At 29.3% G+C, this 21,637-nt stretch overlaps 2 protein-coding genes across 6 annotated transcripts in view; one reads left to right on the top strand and one right to left on the bottom strand.

Moving 5' to 3' along the window:
• The window catches only part of LOC126853243 (uncharacterized), a 12,223-nt gene extending 853 nt beyond the window's left edge, over positions 1-11,370 (bottom strand). The window contains exons 1-5 of one of the 5 annotated variants that reach the window (XM_050598845.1): positions 11,247-11,370; positions 10,858-11,055; positions 7,274-7,530; positions 3,841-3,954; positions 827-952 (exon numbers count right to left, since the gene is read on the bottom strand). In XM_050598845.1, the coding sequence (XP_050454802.1) occupies positions 827-952; positions 3,841-3,954; positions 7,274-7,439 (406 nt within the window). In that variant the 5' untranslated portion in view covers positions 7,440-7,530; positions 10,858-11,055; positions 11,247-11,370. The remainder of the gene's footprint in view (positions 1-826; positions 953-3,840; positions 3,955-7,273; positions 7,531-10,857; positions 11,056-11,246) is intronic. The other 4 variants (XM_050598849.1, XM_050598847.1, XM_050598846.1 and 1 more) reach the window with 4 other exon arrangements.
• Positions 11,371-17,514: 6,144 nt separating this feature from the next.
• LOC126853193 (pro-resilin-like) lies at positions 17,515-21,055 on the top strand. Its single transcript, XM_050598742.1, has 6 exons — positions 17,515-17,717; positions 18,199-18,682; positions 18,771-19,063; positions 19,140-19,374; positions 19,772-20,031; positions 20,144-21,055. Exons 1-6 carry the CDS (start codon positions 17,691-17,693, stop codon positions 20,297-20,299), a joined length of 1,455 nt encoding a protein of 484 aa, XP_050454699.1. The 5' UTR covers positions 17,515-17,690; the 3' UTR covers positions 20,300-21,055.
• The last annotated feature ends 582 nt before the right edge of the window (positions 21,056-21,637 follow it).

Genomic DNA, 21,637 nt, shown 5'->3' with positions numbered 1-21,637 from the left:
GATATGCTTTATTGCTTCCCCTTGGGGAACAATACTTACAAACAACTTACAAACTCTTACAATTAAATTACTTACATCTATCTTAACTCTAGATTACAACTAACTTAACTCTAACTTATCTTAACTTAACCTCTACCTATTTCTAACCTATCTAAACACACCCACCACTACCTGCCTTACCCTAACTTGGGACCTTCGCTTCCGGCTCATATCACGTTTCTAAATATCGCATCTTTATATTACAACATATAATGCTCGGTGATACATATTTTTAAAAAATTGTCTGACGGCAGCACAGCTGCTGCCTTATCCTAGGATAAGGAAATGCGTTTTCTTATCATGTAAATTAATTTAAGAATTAATTATGTAAATAAATATAAAAATAAAAGTAATGTAATCTTACATTAATTGTAACGTAAATTAATGTAAGAAACCTTTTCCTTTTATGATCGTTCATTTGACTGGAAAAATTTAATTTTTTTATACAATTAATAATTTTAATTGTATAATTTCTTAATAATCAGTATAAAACTCTGCCTACATAACGATATATGTAATTGAATAATTGCTTGTTGTTTACAAGAAAAAAAATATTTCTGCGTTTTACAGTTTTTAATTATGTATAATTTTATGCATATTGTTGTATGTTATTTAATTTTTATATATATTATTTTAAATAAATGTATTTTAAAATAAATATTTAAAAAAAATAAAATAAATATTTTTAAAAATTTTAAATATATATATATATATATATATATATATATATATATATATATATTAAAAATTAGAAGTTTTAGGTCTAAATAAATATCAACATACTTACAGACGGAGGCCAAGTACGAATGGCAACAACATTCTCGCAGTCTCGTATATTCCGCGCAGTCTTCAGCCTGCACTTTGCATTCCTCTGGTCCCATGCGACAAGTGTGCTCGACGAATGGAAACACTTCTGAAACACAATAGAGAGATAAATAAATATGCGAACGGGAAGATCACACTTGGCAAACGATTTTCTCTTAATACTTATTTTTTAGCTTTTTAAAATTTATTTTAAAAATAAAATATAATAATTAATCGTTTTATGAAACATATTTATTAATTTTTTTATTTATATATTTTTTGAATCATTAAGTTCGTAAATTAATTAAAAATTTAGTATGCTATTATTCTTCTTGATTAATTTAATATAAAAATTATTCTACAAAGAAGAAAGATTATATATTTTATCATTTAAGTTGTTAAATTATAATGGAAGCAGATGGAGAAAATATAATTTTGATAAAGCATAAAAAATAATTCTACAGGCATATAACTCGACACACTTGCAAATGCATACATATAAAGCGTCAAATGTAAGCGATAATTATCGCGATAATTAACCAGTTTCGTACGAGACGTGGGATGAGAATTAATCCACGAGATACCGAGGGCTTCCGGTGGCGCTATCGGTTCCGGAAAAGATAACACGCGAGTGGTCAAATATCCCACGACCTCGATTTTTCAAAATGTAAGCACAGAAGCAAGAACAAACTACTCGAATCAGAACGATTTCGAAATTTAATCGCCACGGGCGATTAGGAAAGAGTGCAGAACGGGATGATTCACGCGGGCGTGATCGAAAATTGATTCCGAAATTAGATATTCCACGTGCACTACATGTGACAATGCAACTCTGTGCATCAACGATCATCTACGCGTGAAATGACAGCGGATCTAGCGTCTTGAATAAAAAACAAATAAAAAAAGGAAAATAATTTAGCATTTCTCTTAGCGTTTCATCTTTAATTCAAGAATGTCACTCTCTTCGTTTTTTTTTTCTTTTTTTTTTGTCTATAAAGATAATATATGATATTCCATGGAAATTTCTGCTCTTCTTTTTACTTTAAAGATAATATATGATAATCCAGGAAAATTTCTGCAAAAACATTTTCAAAAGTATTCATGCTTTTTTGGATAACAAAAAAGCAGATCAAAGATTCAAAAAGTGCATCATCTCGCGAATGTCATATTCTAGGATTAATTATTACAAATTTAAAAGTGTGAGACAAAACAAAATATTTAATTGCGATTTGTGATATAATTTTTATATATCTTCTTATAATTTATATATATACGTATAATATATTTATATATTAATTTATTTTATATCATATATATATATATATATATATATATATATATATATATATATATATAATTTTATATTTACTTATATAATATTTATATTTATATTTATATTATATTATTTACATATTATTTATATATAAATAAAAAAACGTACAATAATTAAAGATATAAATGTATCTTTAATTTTTCTAAGAACTTGCATCAAATATTACAAACTGATATCGCATCGAGAAAAATTCTTTCGATACCTGTTGCATAGAAAACCGAATAGCGTGCTATTCGTAATGTAATTAGAAATTCGTGCAAAGGTGCCGCGGGTCAATGGACAATAGTTATACAAGGTGTTCGAGAAACCGGCTGATTGTTTCAAGCGATTCACTCATTCGACTCGCACGATTGCATCACCAGTTAGATTCTACTATCAACGCACGTGTATAAAAGACAAGGATAACTCATTACGACAAGCGATGATTTCCTAAACAGGTGATTGACCTTCCGTTCAGTTGGAGGAAACGTCATCAGTTCTCTTCGTATATAAGAGTCACAAAGTGCGATTTTTGCATCGAAAAATAATACAAATGACAATTGAGCGATATTTAATTCAACATCAACGTACTCAGCATTAAAATAGTTTATGATTTTTGCTCAAAAATCGAAATTGCTCGTAATAAATAAAATTCGGTAATCAATAATTGATATTAATATTTTTAATATCTAATCTAAATTTTAAATAATTAGTTATTAATATTAATAATATTTAATTATTATTTTTATATAATTAATTTTTATTTAATTATTATTTTTTAATTATTAATTATGTAATTATTATTTTTTAATGAAAATTTAATTATTATTTAATTAATTACTATTTTTATTTAATTTTTATATTTTTGAAATTAATATTTAATTTTTATATTAATATTGAATATTCTTCTTTGGTTTTTTCAATAAAAGTTATACCCTTACAAAATAAATATTAATAAAATATTAAGAATCATAAAAATATAAAAGATCGTTATCTTACATATATTTTTTAATTTTAGCAAAATTCTTTTTATAGAAAAAATCTTGCAAACACAAAATTTTTGTTCTAATAGTTAAATATATCTTGGCAAAATTTCTGCCAACAATTAAGATCATTCCGTGTCACTGCATAAATTTCAGGGCATTTAAGCCAAGCATATTCCAAGGTTTTCCCAAAGACATCTTCGCCAGAAAGCTATAAGGAATACCCTAAACATAAAAAATAAGCCTTTTGTCGATGCCACGGTCATTCCGAGGGTTAAAGCGCGGCACGAACCGTAACGGCACGTAAGTAATGCATCGACTAAAAATAATTGCGGTTACGCGGAACCGGCGCGATTTACCATTGCATGCATATAAATCGCTCGCGCTATCATTGCCGTTGCTCTAAATTTCCGTGAAGCGCGTTGCACAACGCGCGTCATTCCCTCGATTGTTCACGCACGAATTCGCGCCCGAGGACCGAACGTTGTTTTCCGCGACGACTTCCCATTGTCCGCGCGAATAAAAACGAAGGACGAGAAGCGGAAAACGCGATTTCCGTCGTCCGTGAGAAGGCAAACATAAAAGCCGATCTCGACCGCCGTCCCGCTTCGATGGCTCTTTGCAGAGCGAATTATTGCGAGAGCATTTTTATTAAAAAAAAAAAAGAAAAAAAACACACATGTTTATATGTAATATACCTACTGGAATACCTACTGTTGAAACTGCCGTCGCAGCAGCAGTGATCGTTGATGACCCTCCCATCTTTGCAGTAAGTCATCTCGGAATTGGTGCAAGGCTTGCATCCCGGAATGGGTCCTGCGATCATGAGAGATAATCGGATGTAAATTCAAAACTTTTACGCAAGACACATAAGATTTACACTGAAAAACAAAATTTTTTTCTTATTTAAAAAGATCATTTATTTAAAATTTTACTTGCAAAGAAATTAATTATTTCGATCAAGCAGCAAATATATTTTAATTAATAAAATATTAAATCAAAGCAAAGCATGCTTTTATTTGCAAATAAAAAGAAATTCTATCTTTATCATTTTCTTTAAAAAAAAAGAAAAAAAACATTTTTTAATTTTTGTGACCGCTTGTTTCTAAAATGTAAACTTTCTTCATTTTATTTTTTATCTTTGGATATGAATATTTTTTTAAAATTTAAAATATGTATTTTAAAAATTAAAAACTTTTATTACATGCGAGTAATAATTTATTTAATAGAACAAAACGTTTTTGGAAAGATATACGTTTATTTAAGTACAAAAAATCAAAATTGACAAAGTATATTTGTTTAATTAAAAAAAAAAGGTTATTTTTATTGTACGAACAAAAGAAAAATTGCTAATTGAAAGAAAAATTGGAAAACTTGATAGAGCGCTATATAATGTTATTAACTGTCCGTGTGGATGAGAGCAGGATGACACGAGCGAGACACCGTATTATTGCTTATTAATTAAGGATCACATTTAATTATATTTCATTAACCTCGATGCCGGCTACTGCGATTAACATACATGACAATCGCGCCGGATCCGCATCTGTAATTTAGGATAATTGGCGTCTCTCTCTCTCTCTCTCTCTCTCTCTCTCTCTCTCTCTCTCGAGGCTTCTTATGTAATCCTTTTTGAAATCGTGTCGCGGACGTACATAAGCGAAGCGTGTGTTATTTATCCGCGATGATAGCAACGTAATGCCGTGTCTCGTATCGACATCGATCGCGAATACATTGTGTAACTTTTGAGATCGTGAGATTTTGAAGCATCGTTGCTTCGCGCTAAATCGCGATGGACAAATCCTTTACATTTATACGCTATTTGATAAAGAGATCTCGCTAATTAAATTACAAGAATGAAAACATTATCTTGAGCAAGAATTTACAATTTACGTTGGCACTATTTTGAGCGACAATTACCGATTTTCTTAGCCATTTCGTGTAAGAATTAATGTAATTGAATGTAATTGAAACTTTATTAAATTCGTTTTAAATTGGCGCGAATTACAAACAGTAATCTTCGACTTCCTTGATTGTTTAAAATTTAAAATATCATAATGACAGTAGCAGTGACAGCTTTCATGAAATGTGTTGCAGATATATGACAAAGAAATCGTGAAACCGGAAAATTGAATTTTCATGCACTAACGATAAAAGAATATATATGACACACTTCTATGCTCGTTGTCAATTTATTGATTAATGATAATACTGATTCTGTGAGCATGAGAGTGCAACTATTTTTATATAACTACTAAAGCTGCATTGAAATGTATAGCGATCTGTTAAAAAAAAAAAAGAAAATTTGTTGATAAAATTAAAAATTTATTTCAGAAAGTTAAATCGCATACATTGGCCAATTATTATTATTATACTCTAATTACTATATTAAATTTTTTATAAAGAGAGTATATTATATACAGGGTGTCTTAAATCACCCGTACACCCCTTTTCTTTCAAAAACTAAGCATTTTAGAAAAAAACGTTTTGAACAAAATTTGTATGGTTTTGAGAGGAATATAAGATGGTGTCATTGGTTTGACCTTGGATGGTATCGTTAAGGTCAAGTCAAGGACACCTTTCATTTCTTAAATGGAATCCCCTATTTTTTATTGCATATTCTTATAGCTTATGTCGAGAGCTTTCCAAAACACTATAATAAAGTATTTTTTTCTTAAGAATTTTTTGAGTTATTTTGTATCTTAATCTGACATATTTTAATATAAAATATAAAATATCTCGAAAATTATTTAATGTTTGATAATTGTATGGTAATACTTTTATGTACAGAATATTAAGATGAATCAAATGGTGTAAAGAAAAAATAAATAATTGTTATAAAAAAATATATTGCAAATATTGCATACTTTTTTTTAAAAACAATTATTTTCTGTATACCAATTGATTCATCTTATTATTCTGTACATAAAAGTACGATACAATTATCGAACACTAAATAATTTTCAAGATATTTTATATTTTATATTAAAATACAAAATAACTCAAAAAATTCTTAATGAAAAAATACTTTATTATAATGTTTTGAAAAGCTCTCGAGATAAGCTACAAGAATATGCAATAAAAAATAGGGGATTTCATTTAAGAAATTAAAGGTGTCCTTGACTTGACCTTAACGATGTCATCCAAGGTCAAACCAATGACATCATCTTATGTTCTCTCAAAACCATACAATTTTTGTTGAAAACGTTTTTCTCTAAAATGCTTAGTTTTTGAAAGAAAAGGGGTGTTCGGGTGGTCTAGGATACCCTGTATATATAAAAACGTACACAAGCACGCCGTAAAGTTAAATTGTTGAACAAAATTTATAATAATTGGTGAGCAAAAAGAAATTGATAAATTAGCAAGCCATGCTTGAGACTGAAAAGTTAGCTGATTCCTCTCGGTGAAAATTATTCACGCGTACCTCTTTTGTCCATGCCGACTAAAGTGTGAGATTGACAGAACAAATATTTCGAAACGTCAATCGCGTGGTTAGTGGATCAAAGCGGTTATTCTTGGCGAGAAGAAAAATACATTACTGTATATCACGTGTAAGGAAGCTTTATAAACCGGTCAGTAGGATTCGAACAAGAGAGTTAATGCGATGCTTTTAGCAACTGGGCCAAATTGATAAAAGCTGCACTAAAAATGCCAATCAAAAAATTCACTTCAGGAATAATTTTTTTTTTTTGGTTTTAATTTTTAAGTTACAAACAAATAAAAATTAAATAGGTTCTCGTAAATTAGAAGAATATAAATAAATAGTGAAATTTTATAATTCTCCATTAATTATATAAATTAATTCTACTATGATAAAATTATTATTTAAAATATTAATTATCAAAATATTTATTGCAAAAAAAATGAAGAAATTCTCTGGAAAAAGATCCTATTTAATCGAATTTTAAAGAAAGATTTTATTTTAAATAAAAAAATGATAGCTCACTAAATATATTTAAAACAGGACTCACACATATATTGAAGAAACGATATATTCTGCACAAAATTATTAATTTTATTTATTTAATTTATTTATTTGTATATTTAATCCTTCTTGTTTCACAGTGTTTGTATAGTATGCTGTTTATTATTTCAAATTTAAGTGCTATTCGTTATTTCAAAAAAGAATTCTTACCGGGATATATCTCCAATTTCTTCGCTTCAGCGAGCGCGTCCTCGTGGAGGACTTCATGTTCAAGGACATACTCATCATCGGGATGATGGTTTACGACTGTGACTGCCTCGAGGTCGCCGAGGATCAGGAAGAGCGTCAGGATACTAATCGCGCCGATGTCGATCATGCTAGCATCTCCTCACTTCTCATCTTCGATGAGAATCGCTTTCTTCTCAATGGACGACTTTCGTCTTGATCTCTTCTCGCAGAAATAATTTCTATTGAAATGAGGATAAAGACTGTCAAGGAACATGTAATCAATTTAATGCTATGAAAAAATTATTTTTCTCTCACAAGTCATATATTTACGATATAATTCTTCCGTCAATTTAATATAAATTTGATATTTCTTAATAAAAATCATTACAATTTAAATTACTTTACAATTAAGAGCAAATAAGATATAAATGTCTCTATCTGATAATAATATTAAAAATATTATATACACCACACCAAAAATAAATTTTTTTAAATAAAATAAATGTATTTTATTAATTTGATTTTTTTGTATCTAAATAAATATATATTTTGTTCCCAAAAATGTTTTATTACATTACATAAATTATTATTTGCACGCAATAAAAATTATAATTTTTAAAATTAATTATTAAAAATTTTAATATAAAAAATATTTATTTAAAAATACAAAATTATTTATTAAAATGAAGAAAACCTGTTTTTTTTAAGCAAGCTGCCAAAAATTTTATAAATGTTTTTTTTAAATAATTTAATATAATAAATATAAAAAAAAAACATTCTTTTCGTTATTTGCAAATAAAAGCATACTTTGCTTTTGTTTTATATTTTACTAATTAAAATACAATTTGCTGCTTGTTTGAAATAATAATTAATTCCTTTGCAAGTATTTAAATAATTATTTTTGATAAAAAAAAAAATTCTTAGATCTAGTATTTTTTATTTCAATGCATACATTTCAAAGATTACACACCTGTCGATCTTGAATAAAACAAAAAGCCAAGATAAACGGCGATTCTAAATTCAACACGCGCCTCTTTTGCCGTCCGGAATTCGTTTCAGCGGGGCATACACAACACAATAAAGAGACTGTCGCAACCGGAAGTGTACGAAAGATACCGCGGACACGACGATGCCGTTCTCACGTGTATGATAAAGATTATATACCGTATAACTTTCGATGTTATGCCACGCATAAAATATATACTTTATTAAAAATTTATTTAATTATTTTTTTTTTATTTAAATTATTTCTTTTTATTTTTTTTTTAATTTTCAAAATTAAAATTTATTTTCTTCTGATCACCGCATCGCGCATTAAATGGCTTGATTGAATTATGCGGTTTCAACCGCATAACTGATCGTTACATTTGATTCCAATATACGTAACAGGATCGATATTGTTTTAATATTTAAGAGTGCGCACGAGAAAAGGTACCGGCATGAAGAACCTTCGATATCGATCGCCTCGTCCCGGGAATAGATGATTCATCCCCCGCGATTTAATTCGACGCACGCAGGACTCCCTCCCTTTCGTCTCTTGACGACCAATCGTTCCGTTTTCGTTTTAGATTGACTTTGCGAGACGAATATTTGCCAGCTAGGAGAGAATCTCGTGCGGTTTCGAAGGGATTGAAATACAATTTCATCGAATTTAATCGTCCAAACAAACTATTTCATCACCGCAAAAGCGATCGCGTTTGGGCGTTGTTATTATCTGAATTTCATTTCTCAGAAATATTGCTAACTTACTAGGGATCATTCTTTTAATCGACAATCCTTTCTTCTTTCTCTCTAAAAAGTTTTGTTGTGCTTTATCATTTTATTATATTTATATACTTATATCTCTCGAAATTTTTCTTTATTTTCTTTTAATTTTTAATTCAAATTATTTTAATTTAAATTATGTTAAAAGTCTAAAAATTTACTTGCTCAAGCATAATTATTTTTAACACACACACACACACACATACATATAAAATAAAGGAATTTTAGCAAAATAAAAATTACGAATTATGTTTAAAAATTTAGATATAAAAGTATGATAAAAATATAAAGCTATACGGAATAAATTATTTACAAGATGCAATAAACAAAATCCAATTAATTGTTTTAATTTTGCTATTTTTTACTTACTGTACGTGTATAAATTGGCTCTTAAATTTATCTACGTTCTAACGGAAAAAAAAACTGTTCTTTTATAAGACGGATTGATATTTGACAATGAATCAGCTAATAAATTTAGATATAATCAAAATAAACTAATAAAATTATATTATAATTTCTCTTATTGTTACTCGAAATTATCCCGTTGCATCATTAAACATATTAGATAGCTTGTATGTCGAGGATCTCAACAAATGTCTAACGCGGCGTGTAAAAAGGCGATAACGCGAGAATTCTACTCGAGTTGCACGCCGTCGTGAGTCACACAGGCTTGATGATAGCCGGTCATTAATTAAAGCCAATTAAGGGCGGCCAGCGCGAAACGTGGACGTCTTGCCCTCTGGGACAAAAAGGTGGCATCCCGGAGTCTCTCTTCCTGTCGATGCTATCGTCGTTTGCGAGCGGCTTTTCTAAGCTGCTTTTATTTCGATGCACGTAACGAAATGTCGACGAAAGACATAATTAAGGGCATTTGACGTCTCGATGAGGGACAAGGTATGTTCTATCCACTTTAGGAAATTACATCGCGTAATTAGAAGTCCTTTTTAAAGAAAAAAGAAGAAAAAAATAGAAAATAATAAATATTCATGTCGCCAATATTTTGGAGATTAAAGAAAAATGTATTACCAAATGTGAAATATAATTATATAATTTGTACAATAAAAGATCGTAAGAAAGCTTGCACTTGATTTCATATAATAATGAAAAATGTATTTATTTTAATGAAACACAAATATATGTCATATCGAGAATATTATTAAAATTTAGATTTACATTTAAAAATAAAAAAAAAATATATATATAGTAACATTAATTATATTTAAAAAATAAACTAAAATAATACTTATTAATATTGATTTCTGTACAATATTTAACTAATAATTGCATTGTTATTTGAAAAAATTACACACTATTGATTGACAAATATAGATATTGTATTTAAATAAATTCTAGTAAATTTAAATAATTTTAAATTAATTCTAAAATATATTCTCAAATGATTTGAGATTCAAATTAAAAATTAAAGAATTGAACTATAAAATGTTATTAAAAATATGAAAAAAGAAGTTAATCAAATCTCATAGATTTTCATATAATTTTATATAAAATGCATTTTAAGAATCTTTATTATTATTGACAAATATTATGTCGTAAAATGAAATTATTGCGTGATGTGAATTTGCCATCATTTTCTACAGTTTGTTTACATACCGGGAAATGATGCATTTAATCAGAAACCACGTGATCTGAATTCCTATCGCACAACACGATACGTCAAAACAACATTAAACGGTATCGATATTATTTTTTTTATATACACACTTATACTTCGTTACTCGATTACATAAATGTCGCAGTTAAAGAACTGCAGTTGGAATAAATAAATTTTGCGCAATTCTTACCAGCATTTCACGGTATACGACTTCCAGTAATGAAATATCCAATCACTTCGATCGTACTGCTTCCTCACTTCACAAACTTTGAAAAATTTAAATATGCACCAGTAAACAATTATTTTCAGCTGTACCAAAACAAAGTAAAATTCTCTTCTCATTCCATTTTATCTCACATTAATATTAATATCCGGAAGAGCGCGCCTTCTAAAAATTTTATTTAATTAAATAAAAAATATTTTTATAAATTAAAATTCTAAAAATTAATTACGATATAATTAGTATAAGAAAAATTTAATTTAAATAAAAAAATTATAAAATTGAAATCAATTGAATTTATAATTATTTTAAAAAATTAGGAAATATAAGAAATATTTTATTAACAAAATTAAGTTCACCTGTTATTCATTATTAACTATATTTGTGGCATACCGATCAAGATTAGCGAAAATTTGCGACAAATTGCGAGATCGGGAAAGCGCAACGGACGGACGGACAACCGTCGAAGACTGCGGATCGCGTTCAACTGCGCCTGTGGAGGGCTGAAAGGCGCTCTGAACAGCCGCACCACCACCACCACCTTCGGGTGTCACCTCTGCTACACCGAACTCGATGTCTGTTCATCGTCACACGTATCGTAAACATAAAGCAAATCATCAATGATTACAAACGCGTGCGAAATTTCGTTAAAAATATCCAACGTCCACACTCACTAAGATAATGCTTATTTAAAGAAAACAGAAATCTGAAAAGGAAAGAGATGTTAATTTTAATTTTTATATAATTTGATACAATGTATATCCTTAGAATAATATAAGATTTTTTTATTATAGAAAATTATTAGAGGAATTTCTAAAAAAATTGTTTGAGATTACTTGATGCATTTTCATCTTTGAAATATGATGTAAATTCTGCTTTCATATTTTTAAACTTTATGACTGTCATGTTTTCATTTTTAAATCAATATTTATGTAAATAATATTATATATTCTATTAAGATTATATAAATGTCTATTCAAATATTTATATAAGATATTTGAAATAAGAAAGAAATAATATAAATATAATTTAATTTAATAATATAATATTATTGGAATTAGAATTTTATTAGAATATAATTTAATTCTTTTTCTTTAAGCAGAAAAAAGCGAACTAAAATATATGTGTGTAATTATTTTGTTAATGTAATATAATTGTAATTATATTTCAAAAAATGTTTTAAAATCCTCTATTTTGTTTATTAATCCGTAATTTTATGCTATTTAGTTTTTAGAAAATAAGCTATTTTATTTTGCTCGACACAAACTGACAAATGGATTGGATTCTGATTTTATTATTCCATAAGTTATATGAAAATCTACTAGATTAGTATAATATCGCGAAACCGGGGTGATTTGCATCGAGAAAGAGAGAAAAGCACGTACGTGCTACCAAAATAGCATCTCTCATTGTGCCTGCAAAATAATGTAAACAAGAAAGGCATTGGTGTTCTCCTGCAAATTCGATTTTACGAGCGAGAGTTTAATGGCATTTAACTATGCAACACAATATTCATTTTTTTATTTATATTATTTATATTTTTTCATTTATATATTTTTTATTTATATTTTATTAATAAAATGTTGCTCACAGTGTTCAATATTTGTTTTTTAACTATATATTTAAATTAATTAATTCGCGTATTTAATTTAGTTTATTATAAGTGTTTTTATTTAATTTAAATTATTGTAAGTGTTTTTATTTATTTTTTCTAATTGCAGATCTTTTAAAATCTACATATAACATAATGTAATAAATACGATATATTTAAGAAAATTTATAAATTCTTTTATATAAAATTAAATAGTGATTATATATTATTATTTTGAAATATTAACTGCGCGAATTTAATAATATATAAAAATCCAAGAAGAAAATTTTCCTTTCCAAGTGCTGCACGTGAGCAGCGTCTTTTGAAGATAAAATAAATGATAATTTTATAAATGATAATTTTATTGAGGACCACCTCGTGTACTGTCAACGGTCAATGCCGGGACTTTTACGATGCACGCACACGCGTGCGTACCGTTTCCCATTCAACCGTTGGCTCTGTACCTGCAAATAAAAAAAGACTGATGAATAGTAGGCAGCGTAGGTAGGTCTCCGTAGGTCGACGGGGACGATCACAGACGCAGAAAAATGCGCATGTATATGCGGTATGCATGCTGGTGCGGACACCTGGCCACGTCCGAGACGTGCGGCGCGTACGGCTTTTATGGTGGCGAACTCATAAGGAAGGCTCGGCTCCCCTTCACGTACGCTATTGATCCTGACGAGACTCCTCATTTCGCGTTCCGATCCTAAGACACGCTCCTGTCGACGTGGTTCCTTTGTGCGTTTTATTAAAGAGCAGAAAATTTTTTATCTAATATAAATTTCCTTTGCGTTTTATTAAAGAGCAGAAAATATATATTAAATAAAAAATTTTTTGAAAAAAATAAATGTGTATTGAAAAAACTTATATATGCAAAATTATATTTAAAAAAAAAAGATATTGTATGTTTTTCTGCTTATTTTACTATTTATTTAAGATCATATCAAATTTTTCTTATAAGAAAAATTATATTAAAAATTATGATATATGTAAAAAAAAATCTAGATTTGATCTCGAATATTTCTTTCAGATTAATCACATACAAATGTTTAATTTTGCAAACTTGGTACAATTATTTGAAGTTAAATGTAATTTTGCAAAAAATATATATTTTTCTATAATTTTAGATATAAAATTATGTGAAGAAAAAAAAGAATTTTTAATGCAAAAATAAATTAAAATCTTTTTTTTGGAAAAATAAGACTAAGTGTAATTTTCGACATAATATAAAAATCTCTTTTCTTTTTCCTTTTTAGATAGATTTGATACAACGTAAAGCTTGTTAACTTTGCTGGATAAAATTTCGAAACTTATTGCTAGAATAAGTTGCGGCATAGATAGAAATTCGTTAAAAAAAATTGATGTTGCGACGATAGAATCGCTTCTATTATTTTACTCTATTGATTCTATTTTGCTTAATCAAAACCGTGTGTCTAATCGAGTTTTTACACACGAAGTTTCAATCCGGAGATATTCCCCTTGCTTGTGTAACATTCATTGAGTATATACAGAATGTTTCACAACACGATCTCGATTCCAATGAACGTTAGATTCTCTGACAAATTGGAAGCATATATTGTATAATTTAATACATTTCCCTGTAAATTCCAACGATTCAAATTTTGTAATAATAATAATAATAATAAATTTTAAACATTATGTATCTTTGCAATTAAGTAGCATATTATAAATCGACCTTAAAGTAAAATTAATTCGGAAAAATCAATTTGCAAGAAACTCCAATCATTAAGAAAATATCAGATTTCATGATAAATATTTATAATAAAATTATAATAATATTTGTAATATTAAATATAATATTAAATATTTATAATAAAAAATATAATATCGAAAAATATCAAAGTTTTGATATTTTATTTAAAATTGATTTAAAGTACAATAAAAAATGCATATCATTAATAATTAATAGATCACTAATTGTAAGACATTTTGTATAATAATTATTAGCATCGTCGTTAGAAATACAGTTAAATATTCGCGTCGTAAGTTCGAGATTTTTTGGAAGCGTGTTACCCTGAGCGAAAATTCTTTTATTGATTGAAAGTCCTGTCATTACATTTAACCATAGTGGTATCGGGCATGTCTTATAAGCTAAACTCGAATCATTAGCCTCAATTTTTCTAGATTAAACGGATTTTTAACAGACTTGATCGGTTACCCGCATTTCTTGTCACGGTCACATGATATCCATTCGATCACCTCAACGATAACGATTGTCAGTTACAAAAATGCTAATTATATTGCGACTGTTTCTTTTCAGATTGATTTTATATTTAAATGCGATCGTCTAATTCTTTTATATTACAAAAAATTTATAAATTTATTATTGCGTTTTCAATAATATTCTTAATTAAAAGGAATTAAAGCAAAATTAGACTGACATTTAGAGTCAAAGGAATTAAATCTGAATTTGTAATTGAGATATATGTATGCTTCGATAATTTCTTGAGCTATAATCCAACACTTCAATTAATTCAGTTCATGACGCGACGATTGTTTAGCCATCAGGCGAGCTGCGAAACGAACGGTGCGTGTCATGTGAATCGAACGTATATGATGACGAGGATCGTTTGTTTATCTTGGGTGCGCCAGACCGCCTAGCTCTATCACGCTCCAAATACCTTTATTCCGACACACCCTGTATGTACGTTGTCTCTTGACAACGATCGTGTAAAATGCACTTTTTGCAATCTATAATTTTTCCCCCATATCTCATGAAAAGATCTGATATCATCCAAATAAAATTCATCGAAGCCTTAATTATTAATTATAATTGTTCAAAATATAATATTACATCTAATAACATAATCAGAATAAAATGATAAAAGATATTAACGTATTTAAATTTTTTTAAAAATAGACTAATTTTGTAACATCGAGTAAAATGTTTATTTAAACAAATAATTTATTTTTCTTAAAAATGCGTATATTTTGATAATAAAAGATAAATCAAGATAAAAAACTACAAAAGATAGAAGAATAAAAATAACATTCTAAATTAATCTGCACAATGAAAAATTATTTAAACAAAATGCACTTTTTTTATCTTTGCACTTGTTTTAAAAATTTAACAATGTTAACAATATATATATATATTTTTTTGATTTGCTAAATTTCTATAATTTCTTTTAAGAAATGTTTTATAAATATATTTATAATAAAATTTTTATATAAACTCACATATGTAAAATCGAATTATTTAATGTTATAAAATATATGAAAATGTATTTTTAAATAATAAACAATTGATATAAAAAAGAAAAAGAAAATTTTTTTATATTTTTTTTTAAAGTTGTAAAGAAAGAATTTAAAAAAAATCTGAATATAATAAAGCAAAATATCGATGTCATTTTAGAAATCATATATAAAAAATGATTATTGTCATAACAATTAAAATAAAATATATATTAAATAATATTATCAAATATAAAAATATATTATAATTATGTTTTCTTCTTCAGATTAATAGTCGTTTAGAAAACAAAGTACCGTCGAAAATTTCCAGATATTCAACGTATACAATTTTCCCTCCGCGTTTTATTGTTACATCTGGTCTGGACATCATTAATCGTCTTCATATCCGTCTATTTATTTCTCCAAGAAAACAGACTCTGTTCGCTACTGCTTCATTCAATACGTCTGGGTTTATTTAATTTTTCGTCGGGTATTAAACAGTGAATAGACGAAAATGAACGTAGGCGGTCCGTGCACGCTACGCCATAAGTGTCTGTTAATTACGTAATTTTTCCGGTCTTCTTTCCGTAAATAATATCTTCGACTCCTCGGAAAATCATTCTTTACATTTTATCAAGTCTGTTAAAAACATACCTAAACAAATAAAGAAAAGATAATTGACTCATAACAAATATTTATAATTATAACATTTAATTTCTTATGCAGCACGAAACATTGCAGCAATATTGCAGCAACATATTGCACTATTGCTGCAATGTGCAGTATAAGTTTGGAAATTAAATATTTAAAAAAATGTATATTCTATTGGCAAAATTTATTTTTTATTACTGCAATTAGTATTTAGTATTGATGATATTTGACATTTTCATTATATCAAACACTCTATAAAAAGAGAAACTTTTTTATTATCAAAAATAAAAAAAGATTCACATATTTTATTTTGATCTTCTCGTACTATCTTTTAATAGAATTCTATATATAATTTTTTTATTGCATCTTAATTTTAATTTTCCTTGATTCTATTCCAAGAGAGAGAATCATATTCTCTTGATCAAAGTCACAGTCTTGGCAACGCTTACCTCAAGTTTTATACATTTCATAAAATTGAAGCACATCAGTAACTAACAATCACGAGATGATAGAAGAAAGAATGACGTATTCGCGCCAAAGGCTTCGCTCTCGCTCATGTCATCATTCATGTTACACGTGACGTACGTGTCAATTGACGCACGTGTTTCCTGTTCTTTTAGACAGGCGCCAACGGGATTGGCGGGCTCGCGTGCGCGGACGTGACGTCACCACAGCGAGTTTGCGCCATGAATTCTAATATACTTGAATGAACAGTAAACTATCCTGTAGAAAATCAAGGAGGAGGGGGCAGAAGTAGAAAGAGACAGGTATATTTTTGGATGGATTTTTACCTCTCTTTACACACTTGTAATCTGAATTAAAACCACTTTCTCATCAGATGTTTAACAAAAAAAAACTTTCAGGGAATGTTTTGGTTTTATTTATAAATTTAAGCAATATGAAATTGAAAATAATTATGAATTAATAATTTTTTTTTTCAAATCGTATACATATATGAAGTCAATGTTTTTGACAATGACACTATCAGCTGATCAGCTGATCTCTGACAAAGATAAGCGCTCCACCCAGCGTGTGCGTGTCCTTTTCTACGATTTCTGGGTCCATTCCTCCACCCTGGAAAAAATTCACTTCAGAATGAATTTACAGGCGATAGATTACGTAATCGATGCGTCACGTGATCGCCTCGATTATATAAGCCGTGTCGCGGCATACTTGCTCGATGAGAAACGTCAGCACTGTAAATAGAAGCGCCGGAAGCGCTTCGTGGCGCTTCGGAAAGCTACCGGTCGTCTTCGCGTTGCGCATCGATCTCTCATTACACGCGATCGGAGTCATCAGACTTGATTGAAGTTTTTCGAGATTTGACGTCTCTCGTGCTTAGATCGTCGAAGCAATCGCGAAAATGGCCAGCTCTCCGGTGCTGAATCCGGTAAGGATTCTTCGTTTGCCTCCACCACTTTGTGGTTTGTCATTTCTATTTAACGAGATTTCCATTGATCCACAAAGTATCCGCATTGCCGATTCTTGAATCAAATGCGCATTCTTAGCACAATCGTGATCATTTTGTTATTTATAAATTATACATGATAATATGTGAGTCATTATAAATTATAAATGATACGATTGTCATTAGAAATTATATATTTATGTCATTATAAATTATAAATTATGATTGTCATTAGAAATATGAATGTCATTAGAATTATGAATTCATAATATATATTAATTAAAATTAGAATATAATTATTATGACTTTTTTATTTATGTGGAAGATACTATTATGGGAATTTTGCTCTAATTACTATTTACAATTAATATTCAAAATTATACAGTGTCAAATTTTGAGTCCCTGCTATTGTTTTTAGAAAATTGTTTACTCGTATTTTGAAATTTGGCAATTTTTGCAACAGGAAATCCCATATGTGGGAAAGGTGGAAGGAGGTTTGAGAGCAGGCACTATGGTGACAATACGGGGCGAAGTGCCACCTCAGGCTGTACGATTCGCCGTCAACTATCAACTAGGACCGACGTTAAATCCAAGGGACGACATAGCCATTCACGTGTCCCCACGTTTCCCTGAAGGTTTTGTTACCAGAAATAGCATAGAATCGATGACCTGGGGCGTGGAGGAGAACTCTGGTCCATTATGGATTCATCCTGGTCAGAAATTTGAAATGATAATCCTATGCGATTATCACTGCTACAAAATTGCCATAAATGGCAGGCACTTCGCAGAATTCGCTCATCGATTACCATTCATAAAAGTTACCCATCTGGTTATCGACGGTGATGTTGAGATACACTCTATCAGTTTTGAACAAGTATCGGTTGATCCACCAAAGTCTCCTGCTACAGCGCCAGAGGGTGTACCAGCTGCTGATTTTGGCCCACCACGTAAGAAGCTATATATATTTCTAAATAAAATTATAATATATTAATATTGTGACTTTCTAAATCAATTAAATTCTTCTTTTTAAACTAGCACCTGGAGGATTGTATCCAACGATCCAACCGCAGGGTGGTTATGGACCTCCTCCAGCTGGTTATGGACCTCCACCACCAGCTGGTTATGGACCTCCTCCGCCAGCTGGTTACGGTCCTCCTCCTGATGCTTATGGTGGTCCTGGTGGTTACAATCCACCCAGAGGCTATGGATATCAACCTGAGAAGCCTGAAGAAGAAGGTGTCTTTGGAGATTGTTTAGACAAAGTTGGATTAGCACTAGGCGGATTAGTGGCGGCTGGAGGAGTAGCGGCAGCCATGCACGCGATGAATGTAAAGATATATTCAAATTTATTGTTACATTTACATTAGAGGCCACTAGAACTTAAACATGCATGACTATTTGTAGAAGAAGAAGGAAGAAAGTGACGAGAAGGATCACGAAAAAACAGACGCTGCTAAATCGAAAACAGAAAGTGAAGGTGGCTTTGGAAATTTAGCTGGGTCTCTCGGAATGGCTTTAGCTAGTAGTCTGGCGAGCAGCGCCTTGCAAGGCAACGCACACGCGCAGCAAGGCTATCCTACCCAGCCGCAATCGGGCGGTGGCGGTGGCGGTGTATTGGGCTCTATTTTGGGAGCCTTGGGTATAGTATATATTTATAAAACTTGAATTTTTCAAAAAAAAAAAAAAAAAGAAAACGTTACATATGGGATATAATCGAGAATATGTATCTTGTGATGTTTCGATAACTGCCACATGTATGGAATATTTGCGATATATTCAGAATGAATTAATTTCGAACGAAATTATAATATTTTTGGTAATTCTGTAAATGGATATAAATCGTGATTCTATAAGCTAGAAAGTCCATAAATAAATGCTGCCGTAATTGGCCGAGTGACATCATCGTGTTGGAATTGTTGCCAAGGACGGGAGTGTTTCTCAGACTAGATAAATGGATAGATGATATCTAGCTACATTCCTGATACTACTTCAGAGCAATTTGTGATGCCTTTAGCCTTTTTTATTGATGATATTAGGTGGTGGAGGATCTCAACAACCTGCCTATTCTTCAAATCAGCCGCCTGCCGGTGATTTGGGCGGAACGTTAGGATCTTTATTTGGCGTTTTGGGCGGTGGTGGAAGTCATCAGCAACCAAAAGTGTATCAACCATCGGGAGGCTACGGCGGCTATCAACCGTCAGGCGGTCAAATTTCTAGCGAATCAGATCTCTTATCGGGAATAGGAAGTGCCTTGTTTAATTCGGCTTTGGACGGTCTAAGCAAACGTGGAAAAGATGTAAATATATGCTGTATTTTCGATTTTAACGACGTATATCATTAAAAACTACAGAGTAAAATTTTCAATAACGTTTATAAATAATGTTTCGTAAATTCTTTCTCTTGTATAGAAATCTCATCACGAACATCATTCCGGACCCCCTCCGAGTTACGAGCCTTCCCCACCAATGCCACAATCAGCTCCGCGTCCGGAAACTCCACCGTCTTCGGGCGGACACAAATTAACAGCGGACGAAATTTCGAAGGGACTTGGACTGGATGATTAAATGCGTTTCAATGACACCGAAAGAAACCTTAGTTTATAAATACACGCACATAGTGTAACGATTTTATGCTCTCTGATTGCTTGAAAATGTAATCTCCATTTGATCGCGAATCTCATTGAAATGATGCGCGATGTATTCGTTTGCCTTTTGAACCAGTAGATTTTTAATCATACTGGCAGCTATATAAGATATAGAAATGCGAGCAACTATCTCTCGATATTATATATATAAATGATTCTCGTACAATTGATATTAAATAGAATTAAGTTTGTTCCAAAACTGCTTTTAAAGATTTTAAAGATTGCATATCTTTTAGATAGAAGACAAATCAGAAACTATACTTATATATTACAAATATAATTAAATATATGTCTTTACGAAGCCTTCCGCGTGAAATAATCCATAATTGAAAAAATATCCATAATAGTGCAGATATATAGGAATGAGAAGTTAACATATTTTTTAAGATTATATTTTTATAAGCATATTTTATTGTTTTATAAGAGAAAGTGTGGTTAAACAGAAGGTCTTAAACAGAAATATATAATATATATGCCTTATATTTATATATGAATGTTTATATACATATACATACATATACACATACATATATATATATATATATATATATATATATATATATATATATATGTATGTATGTATGAATTGCACAGATAACGTATAATTGTTATTTATTATTTATATAAAAAAATTATATATATACATCTCACAGCAAATAAAATACATTATATATTAGATTTGTTTGAGAAATCTTATCTTTTTTGTATTTAATCAATGATCACGAGCTTCCACCAACAATATTATTTTCAACATTGCATCATGCTTTTTTGAAATATGTGTGAATTGCAAGTTTAATAAAATATTCTACAATAATCATAAAAAAATATTAAGAAAAATGGGAGTATATATTTATAAAACTTATTAATTTTTTTAACTGTATTTTTTGTGTGATAGAAAAAGCGGAAACACATAATCAATATTTAATCAATATTTCAATAATCTTGTTTTTTTTATATGCAATAATTAATGTATTGTCCCTTCAGATATTATTTCCTAATAATATTATATTAAAATTTCCGACTTATATATATTAATTATCTTTATGCTGTCAGCCTACTTTATGAATTTTCATGAGATTTTACCAATTTTATTTATTGATATGTAATTATATTTAATATAAATTATATTTATATATTTAAATAATTAATTATATTTAATTTAATTATAGTTAATTATATTTAATGTTAGATTAAATTAGGCAATCGATATAGAGTCCATTGTTTAAATTATTAAAAGTGTTAAAATTAATAAAAAGAA

The sequence above is a fragment of the Cataglyphis hispanica genome, chromosome 11 (assembly GCF_021464435.1).
Source record: "Cataglyphis hispanica isolate Lineage 1 chromosome 11, ULB_Chis1_1.0, whole genome shotgun sequence".
NCBI lineage: Eukaryota > Metazoa > Arthropoda > Insecta > Hymenoptera > Formicidae > Cataglyphis > Cataglyphis hispanica.
The sequence above is the reverse complement of the archived record's forward strand: the minus strand, read 5'-3'. Positions and strand labels throughout refer to the sequence as shown.

Bases quoted from the DNA above. Each gene is read 5' to 3' on its own strand.
- LOC126853193 (XM_050598742.1), top strand. From the start codon at position 17,691: ATGGCCAGCTCTCCGGTGCTGAATCCG. The intron at 19,064-19,139 runs GTAAAGATATAT...GACTATTTGTAG, and splicing joins CAGCCATGCACGCGATGAAT to AAGAAGAAGGAAGAAAGTGA. The intron at 20,032-20,143 runs GTAAATATATGC...TCTCTTGTATAG, and splicing joins TAAGCAAACGTGGAAAAGAT to AAATCTCATCACGAACATCA.